Source organism: Tupaia chinensis, unplaced genomic scaffold (genome assembly GCF_000334495.1).
Source record: "Tupaia chinensis unplaced genomic scaffold, TupChi_1.0 Scaffold139696_1, whole genome shotgun sequence".
Taxonomy (NCBI): domain Eukaryota; kingdom Metazoa; phylum Chordata; class Mammalia; order Scandentia; family Tupaiidae; genus Tupaia; species Tupaia belangeri.
Genome location: NW_006199577.1, coordinates 589,858 through 601,840, shown reverse-complemented (window position 1 = coordinate 601,840; position 11,983 = coordinate 589,858). Strand labels below are relative to the sequence as shown.

The 11,983-nt window shown below is 37.9% G+C and overlaps 1 protein-coding gene across 1 annotated transcript in view; it reads left to right on the top strand.

The window, feature by feature from the left end:
* Window positions 1-11,983, top strand: part of RBM41 (RNA binding motif protein 41) — a 48,676-nt gene that overhangs the window by 25,670 nt on the left and 11,023 nt on the right. The window contains exon 6 of the mRNA XM_027765754.1: window positions 9,101-9,504. Within this exon, the coding sequence (XP_027621555.1) occupies window positions 9,101-9,504 (404 nt within the window). The remainder of the gene's footprint in view (window positions 1-9,100; window positions 9,505-11,983) is intronic.

The window sequence follows — 11,983 nt, the reverse complement described above, 5'->3', positions numbered from 1 at the left end:
GGTCCGGGACTCAAACCGTGGTCGACTACGTGGGAGTCCAGCGACATAGCCATAACGCTAACTGCTGGTCCCTCAATTCAAAACATTTTAAAATTTCCTTTGTGTGTTCTTTGACCTATAACTTACTTAGAAGTGTGTTATTTAATTTCCAAATGTTATGTTTTTCCTCATTTAAGTTTATTAATTTGATTCTTCCATAAATGAGAAAGAGAGAGACAGAGCGCAATTCCCAACAGGGTTTTGATACGGCAGTCCTACCGTAGCCTTTAGCCAGCCCCAGATCATGGACAAGTGTGTACCTTGCAATACTCAGAAAGGTCTCCAGACTTGAACCAGGAACCTTCTCATGTGGAATCTCCTCTGAGACTGTCATGTTTCACTGCCATACCACCATCTGACAACCTGTATTTCTTATAGTAGTGAGTCACTAATGTATAGGGTTGTCAGAAAAGTCATGATGCATTTTTTACATAGAAAAACATAGACAGGATTTGTTGTGACTTTTCTGATGACCCAATAATTCTATTGTGGTTGGGCAGAGAGAGAGCATACTTTGTGTGATTTTACTCTTTAATTTTTTTGAGGCATGCTCCTACTTTGAGTCTGCACTTTAATCGCAGCATGATAAGATTATGAAGCTCTTTAGAGCTTCACTCAGCTGTCACCTCATTGAGACCTATCCAGAAGAGCATTAAATTACAGCCACCAAGCTGTTTCAGTTTAATATACTCAATTGTTTTTCATAGCACTTATAAATTTCTAATAAATTTTTGTATTTAATTCTTGTATCCCAAGGGTATTTTTTTAAGAATTATTTTATTTAACTTTATTTATTTATTATAATTTGACCAGAGAGGGACAGAGTGAGTGAGTAAATGAGTGAGAGAGAGAGAGAGAGAGGCAGAGTGAGAAAGCAAAGCGCTAGGTCCAGGACTTGAACCGTGGTCAACCATGTAGGAGTCCAGCACCCTCAACAACCACTCCACCTGCCAGCCCCAGGTACTTAAACATATTTCTAACATGAAGATGTTTGTATTAATAGTATTTCCTTATTATCCCTTTATCCCTTTGATAGTTTCAGAGATATTCTTGTTTAATATTGGTGGTTTGTGTCTTTTATCTTTTATTATTATTATTATTATTTTGCTAGAGGGCGTGTTAAAACAGCCTATTGTGATTAATCGCATGGGGCGATGACTGGGACATGAGGTGCTCCAGTATCTGTTCAAACATTATTCCATGTGCTTCCATGGGCGGCTTCCAGGGGAGTGTCAGGCTCCCCATAGTAGACTGAGCACATCAGATTGTCCTCCCTAAGGTGTGAGGGCCTCATCCAGTAGAACGGGCCCAAGGAGAACCAAGAGGCGGACCCACCCTGGAGAAAGAGTTCCTCTCATCTAAGGCCTCTCAGCTGAGACGTGTGCTTTTCCCTGCCTTCACACTCAAATGGAGCTTCAGCTTTTCCTGTCTAAAGCCTGCCGGTCTTCAGACCATTCCATCAGATTTCCTGGGTCTCCAACTTGCAACTGTAGACCTTGAGACCTGTCAGCATCCATAATTATGTGAGCCAATTCTGAATAAGTTTCTTTATACATACACTCACACGCACACACACAGGTGTGTGCACCCACATGACCTATTAGCCCGGTCTCTATGGAGAACCCTGACTAATCCAGTTTTTCTAAGCTTACAAAAGTTTTGTTAAATAACCAGGCTCCTCTTAAACAAGTACAAAAGGTTCTTTTAATTACATCTGGACTATTTGGGGCTCTTGACATGATTCTCACAATTTCTTCCATCCAAGAAAGCAAACATTGTAACTTCACTGCCAGCCATACTGTCGAGTGTTCACACACGTTTTCAGATTCTGGAATCTACTGAGAGCCGCTCACACAATGGAGCCCTAACGCCCCTGTGCCCTGCAGAGCGCCAGGTAAGCTAGGCCTGGGAGACCTTCCCCGGGTACTGCAGTGTCGGCAGATCAACCAGCAAGGATGAAATGCAAAGCAACAGGGCTCTCCCTCTCAGCTAAGGCACGCTCAGCAACTAAGAGATCTGGTCACTTGTCAGACAGGGATTTTGTTTCAGTTTCTATAAATTTCCTGGGCAGTATCTTTCCCATCCCTGTTCCCTATTGGCCCAGAGAGTTGTATATAATAATCTTTTCCAACAGTGCTGCCCCTTGAGAAATCAAACTGTTTAATAAATTTCTAGGTTGAAGACCAGTTTAAGATGCCTGATTGTCCTCTACTAAATAAGGTAATAAAAATCACCAGAGGTATGAAAGCTATTGGCAGAAACCGTCGCTTCAAAATACAGGAAAAAATGTGTTGGAGAAGAACACGACCAGTAAAAATTTTTATGTTACTAAATAGCTACATATATACCAAAAATCTCACTTGAACTGTTTAGACATTTTTCATTACATGTATTCTGAATGTTTCACTAAAGAGCTTACTCATTTCCGGTAACTAAAAGGGGAAAAAGTACTTCAACATGTTTTCAATAAAGGAAGATGGCAATGAAAGCAAAAGCGAGAGTTTGAGGCTAGCCAGGAAAAGCTGAAGGTAAATTTTTTGTACTCTAAAGGTTCTTAAGACATTTCATCTCAAGTTAAATATTGTTTTTCATAATGCACCAACAAAAATTAATAAAGGAGATTGGGTTTTTCCTTTTCTCTTTTTTCCACGATTTTTTTCTTTGTTTGTTTTTGCCACAGGGCATGTGCACTCACTGGAGAGAAACAGAAACAGTGAGAAATACAGAGAGTGAGAAATCACCCCCTGGGGTGGATGACTATGGGATTTTGGGCACACATGCCCAGCGTGGTTTTCAAGCTGCTAGTTCTAGGACTTGAACTATGGTCAGCAATGTGAGAATCCAGCACCTTAACCACCATGCCACCTGCTAGCCCCTCAACTTTTGTTTTTCTGAATACTTTTTGGGTCTCCTTCTGTCTTTCCTCTCTTTTGGAAACTCTTATACAAATGTTATCTTTTTTATTATTGTAGTCTAGGTTCTTGAGACTTTTTTCATTTGTTTCTGCCTATTTTTTTTTCTTTGTTGTTGTCAGCTTTTTTTTTTGGAGAGATTTTTGCTATAGGGCACATGTGCTCACCAGAAAGACAGAAACAGAAAGACAGAAAGTGAGAAATCACCCCCAGGAGGGATGGGCACACTCACACACGTGCCCAGCTTGAGTTTAAGCCACCAGGACCGGGACTCGAACCACAGTTGACTACATGGGAATCTTAATGACATAGCCATTATGCCAACTGCTGGTCCCAAATAGCATGTAATTCACTTAAATCTATGAAGGTAGAGACTTTTATTTATTGATGTATCCCAAGAACCTAGAATAATTCCTGGCTTATAGTCAATGAATATTTTTTTCTTTTATTATATTATTTATTCTCAATATACCAGAAGAATGATTTCACTCAATGTGATTTTCAGCCTCCAGGTCTGGACTTGAACTAGGCAGTCAGCCATATGGAATCCAGCTGCCTTAACCTCTACACTGCCTGCTGATCCAACTGTCCAACTTTCACACCCTTGACTTTCATACAGATTTTCAGGAACACGCTGAGTAGCAGATAAACGATATAACATAGTGATCTCTATAATCAAAGTATGAACAAATGCTGAGGAAGTAAGTGGTTGGAAGTACAAGTAATTACCCTTATGCAGTGTGCTCTTAGCTCTGTAGAGGACTTTCCTATCAACCTGCAACTTACCTTCATCATGACAGTGAGTGCGTATTTTTGATCTTCCCGCTTTGCTGCAGCCTTTGCTTCCATAGCTTGTGCTCTCTCTGGTGCTTGTAAAATAGACTTTTCTCTTATTGCTTGCATCATCTCTTTGTCAACTGACACAGAAAGGGTCTCCCACATGTCTGCTTCCTTTTTATACAAGGTGAAAACAATATTATCATTCCCGATCTTCACTTTGTTGCTTGCATCGTCTATGGGGGCATAGGAAAATACTTCAAATACAAACGGAGAAAAGTTGACCTTCAGGTAGTTCTCCGCGCAGAACACGTCGACGTCCCTGACGCAGACCCCTCGCAGGGGCAGGGAGAGGAACACGGAGGGCGGTCCTCGTCTGCTGTCAGCTGTAATCGCTGACCTGCAGAGGCATCGCGGGAGCGCTGCCGGGCCCCACGCGTGCTGGTGGCTGGTGGCACCGGCTCGGTTGCTAGGGAAGCAATGAATATTTTTGAGTGTATACATTAGTATATTCACCCACTTGGTCTTGTGTAGTTGAAATTTGTTCACTTTTATTGGAATATAGTATTCTATTATGTAAACTTCCTAGAATTTTTTAATCAATTCTTCCTAGGCATTGATATTTTTGCTAGTTCTAGGCAATTATAAATAGCCCTGATTTGAGTGTTCTTATTATTCTATGGTGGTATACAGAAACCCACATTTTTCCTAAAATATATATGTAGGAGTGGAATTGATGGGTTGCATGTAGAACATATTTTCAGCATTAGTAAATAATGTCATACTGATTTGCACTATGACTGCACATTCCAACCAGCAATGTATGAGAGTCCCAGTTGTTCATCAACCTCACTTATAAGTGATGTGGGCATTTAAAAGAGTGTTTGCTAGCATGTCAGTTTTCTAATAGTATCTCATTCCCTTAATTTACATTTCTGTGATTTCTAATGTCATCAAGCATTTTTTAATATACTTATCAAATACATATACTTTCTCTTTTGTAAAATATGTCTTCAGTCATTTGCTCCTTTCCCTAATAATTGCATTCTTTTTTCTTTTATTAATTTGTAGAGTTATGTACATTTCCTAAATTCAGTTTCTCTCATTATTATTTTTTTTCATTCTTGTTAGAAGGTACATGTGCTCACCAGACAGCAGCCCCCAGTAGGGTATGGACACTCTGCACTCCTTTTTCCAACATTTCTCCTTTCTGTCAGGATTTTGGGCAAGCTTGCATACATACTCAGCATGTTTTTAAATCACAGGACCAGGATTAAAACTGGTTGGCTGAGTTGGATCTGGCTCCCAATGTATAGCACTTAACCACTGCACTGTGGGACCAGCCCTGTAAAGTTATTTTTCTAGCAAATACATTTTCCAATCTGTAGCTTTCTTTTCCTATCTTTATGAGGCTTTTGATGAACAGAAATTCTTAATTTTAATGTAGTTAAATTTATCAGTCTCTTATTTAATGGTTAGTGCTCTTTGTTTAAGATATACTTTCCTAAGTACTCTTATGTCTTGCTGGTAGGAATACAGAATAGTACAACTTCTAAAAAGTAAAATTTAGCAGTATGCAGGAAAATTACATACACATTTATCCTTTGCCTCAGCAATTCTATTTCTTAGGACTTACACATTTATCCTTTGCCTCAGCAATTCTTTTACTTAGGACTTATTTTAAATATATACTTGAAAAATACCAAATTCTGTGTACATGAAGCTATTTGTAACGGCATTTTTCAAAGCAGCATAAGGCTGGATACAAGACCAGTTTGTATCAGTAGGGGAGTAGTTGAATAAACTGTGATACATTCATACAATGGAGTGTTGTGTAGATATAAGAAGGAAGAGGACTAGCTTTCCATATTAATATGACATTATCTCCGAGATGTATTATTAAGTGCAAAAAAAAATAAGTTGTAGACCAGTGTTTGTAATAAATTACCTTTCACATAAGAAGGAGGTATAACTAAAGAATTGTATGTATGTTCATATGCCTATTTGCTTATATTTTTAAAAAAAATAAACAATGGAACCATAAGCCTAACTTAAAAAAAAACTAATAAGAATATTATTAATGGTGAAAGAAGAGAATGGGTTGAAAGGGAGAGAGGTGGAAGTGAGACTTCTGTGAAGGTATTGTTAACAGTTTTCACTTTAGATCCATGTCAATGTTTCGCATAATTAAGATATTTAATCAAAAGGGGAAAAATTAATTCCTGAAATTAAAAAAAAACCTGCCTACAATAAATGAAGTTGGTAGCATAACCACACAGAGAAAACAATTACTTGCAGTGATTTTTTTTTTTTTTTTTAGGTTTTCGCCCGGGGGCATGTGTGCTCACCAGAGAGAAACAGACAGTGAGAGGAAAGTGAGAAATCACCCTCCCCCACCCCTCGGGGTTACGACCATGCCACAATTCCTTCTTCTCCATTCTCCTCTCAGGATTTTAGGCATGCACACAAATGCACCCAGTTTTTTAAGCCATCGGATCTGAGATTCAGACCACGGAGTCAGCCATGTGGGTTCCAGTGCCTACTGTCCTCCCTACTTACAGTGATTTTAAAACAATATTTGTATATTCCTGTTACTATTTTAAGGACAAAAGTAACTGCAAAGAAATAGAAGATTGTATTCAGTAGATATTTTTGTTATACATAACACCTTACTAGTATTATATTGATATTTTAAAATTCTATAAGTGTATTGTAGGTAGAAGCTAATAAGTAATTTTGTTAAAATTATTAGGAGCTAATATTTTAAGCATATAACAAATGGCAGAAGTCTAAAATAAGGACATTTAAGTAAAAACCTTACAATCTTCTATTTTAATTGGAATACCAACATAGACTCATGATTTGTTTTTCTCTTTTAAAATATGCTATCTTTGGGGGCCAGCAGGTGGCATGGTGATTAAAGGCTCTGGATTCCCACATAGCCGACCATGGTTCTAGTCTGGGACTTGGTGGCTTGCTTTCTTGCTTTCCTGTTCTCTCTCTCTCTCCCTCTCTCTCTCTCTCTCTCTCTCGTTAAATTAAAAAATTACAGTAACAAATGGAATTAAATAAATAAATAATTCTTTTTAAAAAACTGCCCTGTCTTAGTCCAATGAAAGCAACAGCTCAACAATGAACACAAACTGAGGTTTCTAAATAACACTTTCTACTAAAGAGAACTTAGAATCCTTGGAGAAATATTCCAGTTTTATGGTAGGAAATGTGCAAAATAAATTGGGATATCTTTTTTCCCCCCAGAGATTTTTGCTATAAGATATGTGTGCTCACTGTAGAGACAGACAGAGACAGAGGGACAGAGAGCAAGAAATCACCCCACAGGGGAGTAGCCATGGTGCAATTCCTTCTCCTCCATTCTCCTCTCAGGATTTTAACCATGCATGCACACAATCCCAGTGCGAGTTTTAAGCCATCAGGTTCCGGACTCAAACTGTTGACTATATGAGAGTCCAGTGATGTAACCATTATGCCACCTGCTGGTCCCTGGGATATCGTTTTTTCTTTTCTTTTAGTTTTTTACAATAGAGCATGTGTGATCACCAGAGAGAGACAGTGAGAGGGAACGTGAAAAATCACCCTTCAGGAAGGATGGCCCTGATGCAAAATTCTCTCCATTCTCCTCTTGGGATTTTGGGCATGCATGCACACCTACCTGATGTGATTTTCAGGTCACCAAGTCCAGGGTTCCAATCACGATCAGCCATGTGGGAGTCCAATACCTTAAGCATCAGGTCACCTTCTAGGCACTGTAAGCTTGGGATATCTTGCTGTGCCAGAAAACAAGGAAACAATATTAGAGTGGGTTTCAAGGGGCTACCAGTTGTCTTAAGTGGTATAATCTGACCACTGAAAATACTACATTTTATTCAGACACATGAAAATGCATGATTTCATGCTAAAAATAACTGGTCATCATTGAACAGTTTTTTGTTTTGTTTTGTTTTGTTTTGTTTTTGCTGTAGGGCACATGCACTCCCAAAGAGAGAGGAAAGAGACAGAGAGGGAAAGTGAAAAATCACCCCCCAGGTGATGGCCACTCCACAATCCCTTCTCCATTCTCCTCTCAGGATTTTGGGTGCACATACATACAGGCCTAGTATGATTTTTAAGCCACTGGGTCCAGGACTCAAACCACAGTCAGCCATGTGGGAGTCCAGCAGTCTTAATCCCCACACCACTTGCTGGCCCCCACAATTGGACATTTCTGAAGCACCAACTCATTATCCTCATAATTGGTAAATAATATGAAAGAATCAAGCATCTGCCTTTCCTGTATGAATTATTAGGTTAACCAAGTAACTCATGACGGTAAGTTCATTATAGAATTCCAGATGATAAATACAAAAGAAATCGTAGAATTAGGAAAGTCCCATTTTATGACTCTTAATAGATCAATAATCTAAGCTATGATCCTCAGTGGATGAAGAACCCATTAGATAAAAGGTGAAGGGGAGAACTTCATAATAGAAGGACAAAACTGATCTCACTTGAATTCACTGATCAATTTCAGCATCACTAAAAATGGGACCACCAAACATTATGTGTCTTATGACATGATGCATTAGGAAGTGCACATCTATCTATGAAGGATTATTGCCTAAAAGTGGTCTTTATATGTTCTGTTCTATATGATATCTACGAGCCACATGTAACTATTTGAAATGTGCTAAGTTTGACCGAGGAACTGATATTAGAGAATTTATTTATTTAGGTACATGTGACCAGTGGCTACTATATTAGATAGCATAGCTCTAGATTTAACTGCCAAGAAAAAGAGGGGATTGAGAAACAAGTTAAATAATACCTTCAGTAAATAATTTATCCAATTCCTTTTTTCATAAAAACAAATGTGGTTTTTCTAGTAAATCAATGGATTGAGGATAAAATTAGCTAGAAGGGGTACTATTTTAGAATAAAAGAGACTAAAGAAATATAACAGCCAAAAGTTGGTTATGCTGTTAAATTGAATAGTCAAGTGTAAAAAATATCTTTGAAGTAATCAGGGCAATTTAAGTGTGAACTCAGTATTAGATAATACTAAGGAATTATGATTAATTTTGTGATATGTGGTAATACCATACCGACTATGTTTCTAAGTGTGCTTATCAGTTAAGAGATAAACTTGCATGACCCCGAGAGTCCTAGGTGCCTCACTTGCCTCACCATAGTTCTGACTGTGCTTAACATGCATTGTAATAAGATAGCTGTATACTATTGTCATTTATCACAGGTTATAAAGACCTGCCCAAGCAGAGTGTCTATAGCTGAGATCCAGGATTTATTTTTTTCTTAATTTGTCAAAGATGGTATTGATAGGATTTGTAGAACTTCCCTGTCTCTTTGTCTTGATCCAGATGAACCCCAAAAGAAGAACAAAGGTGATCCCATGAACAACCTGGAAAATTTTTACCAAGAGATGATAATGAGAAAACGTCTTGAAGAATTCCAACTTATGAGAGGTGAACCCTTTGCTTCCCACTCACTGGTCTCAGCTGCATCAGCGGGTGATAGTGGCACAGCTGAGAACCCATCATTACTCCAGGACAAGGGAAAACAGGCAGCACAGGGTAAAGGTCCCAGTCTCCATGTGGCAAAAGTTATTGATTTTTCACCTGAGCAGTGTTGGACTGAGCCTAAGAAGCTGACGCAGCCAATAGAATTTGTCCCAGAAGATGAGATCCAGAGAAATCGTTTGTCAGAGGAAGAGATCCGAAAAATTCCTATGTTTTCTTCATATAATCCAGGGGAGCCAAACAAGGTATAGGCCAAATCAAGAAAAACAACATGGGGTGTTTTCATTTTATTTGCCTCTACCTAAAGTAATACTTTTGAATTATCTTTGAGTATACCAAAGAATTATGACATAAACATATGATTATATTTATCTTTGACTTTGACTATTCATTCTTTGCACCTATATAAGTAGCATATTTCCTTTCATGTTTCTTGTGCATATTTAAGGTCTTAAACTACAGGTAGAATTTTAAAGAAATAGTTTTTAAGAATTATTTATTTAATTTTATTTATTATTATTTTTAAAATTTGCTATGGGGCATATATGCTCACCAGAAAGAGAAAGAGAGAGAGAGTAAGAGAGAGAGAAAGAAAGAGGAAAGTGAGAAAGCAAGCCACCAGGTCCAGGAGTCTAATAACAGTCAGCCATGTGGGAGTCCAGTGCCCCAACAATCACTCTATGTGCTGACCTTTAAAGAAAGCTTGATGAGACTCCATCCATACCAATTTCCAATTTTTTAGGGTAGTAATCAAGTAGTAGTCATAGGACCACCATAGCTGGCAGCTATGGTGCTTCTGCAATTAGTCAATGGCTGGTTATGAGCAGGATTTACTGTTACTGTTTGAGTTTTCTCTTTAGAATGCTGTACCCTGCTTTTGAATGACATGACCTAAGTTGCTGTTAGCAAAGCAGCAGAATGAAAACAGATCCTCTAAGCTTTGAGAAATCGGCAAACATATACCTAAGTAATATTGTAAATAAGAATTGTTTCACTGATCAAATCATCATTGATCAATTCACATTCATACTCTGTGTTACATCTGGAATGGAAAAACTCATTACCTTGTCATCCAAAGAGGCCTTGGAGTATATACATACTTTGTTGTGTCTAGTTTAAAAACAAAACCAAGAAAAATTGTTAATTTTTTTCTTGTCCCTGAATTTTTATGAAATAGCCATTGTGAATGAAGGATTTTAGAATTATTTCCTTTGAATTAACTTTTTTTTTTTTAGGTTTTTGCCAGTAGGTACATGTGCTCACCAGAGAAAGAGAGAGACAATGAGAGGGAAAGTGAGAAATCATCCCCCGGGGGGATAGCCACAGTATAATCCCTTCTCCTCTGTTCTTTCTTACATGTGCTCTATCATGAATGAAATAGAAAAGCTAAGTGAGTCTCTTTTAGGCAACATGTAGTCGGATCTTGTATATTTTATCCATTTAGCCATTCTTTGTCTTTGGAGGAGTTTAATCCATTTATATTTAAAATAATTATTATTAGGGAAGATCTTCCTATTGTCATGTATTATTTTCTGTCTTAAAGCTCTTTTGTCTCCCTTTCTGCTGTCTTTGTATATATGTGGTTTGTTGTTTTGTTATAGTGACATGTTGATTCCTTTCTCATATTCCTCTGTGTATCTTCTGTAGGTATTTTCTTTGTTGTTACCATGGACATACATAAAATATACTTATTACAATCTGTTTTAAGCTTATAATAATGTAAGTTCCATCACATTTAAGAATTCTGTTTTGTTGTCTTGAGTGCTTTCATAGCATTTCATTTCAAATAGAATATTGCCTCTTATTTTTTTGAGGGTGTTAGTTATGGTTTGACGAAGCCCCCACCACCACTACCATGGTTTCTGTTTTCTCCCACTTGCTTTCTTTTCTGTCTGTTCTGTGCTCTGTCTCTTTCTTTCACATTTAGAGGCTTTCCTCAAATGCCTGATAATTCCTGCCCATATTTATGAATAGGGGATAAAAAGTTGATTGTAAGCTCTGAGTACATGAATAAACTTTGTTGACATGAGGTTTACTTTAAGGTCTCCTTGCTGGGACATTTGTTGGAGAAATTCCCTGTCCCAAGTCAGTATTTTTACATCTTTCCTATTGGGGGAAGTTTCCCCAAAAAAGATTGTCCAAATTCCTTCTCTAAAGGATTATACCAGCATTCTAGGAGCCAAACAGTGGAAAAAGCCTGGAAGAACCTCAATATTTATTTAGTATGCACTCTCTCTCTTGGTCTCCATGCTTTCAAAATTGGTATTCACATCCTCAACTATGTATGGCATTTGCCATCTTCTGACAATAAACCTCCAGTATTCTATCAGGATCAGTGATAGAATTGATAGAATTTCTTCCCTCAAAAGTATATTGGGGCAGGGTGAGGAGGTATTAAGAAATTGAATTAATCTTTAAACAGCCTTCACTTCCCCATATTATTTTAACCCCATACTATAATATTCATTTCCGGAGGTACCTGAATCTATCAGTTTCTGAACTATTTAAAGATTCTTAGGGAGATAGAATGGGTTCTTAGCTTTCCCACTGCTAGTTTAAGATTCAGCTTTCTTGAGTATGCTGAATTAATTCCTATTATTTTTCAGCTTCCAGTATATTGTTGCCATTGACTTCTTTCCTTGTTCTTCCCAAACTTGGTGTGTGTGTGTGTGTGTGTGTGTGTGTGTGTGTGTGTGTGTTTCATCATTATAGTTTTGGTTGTGT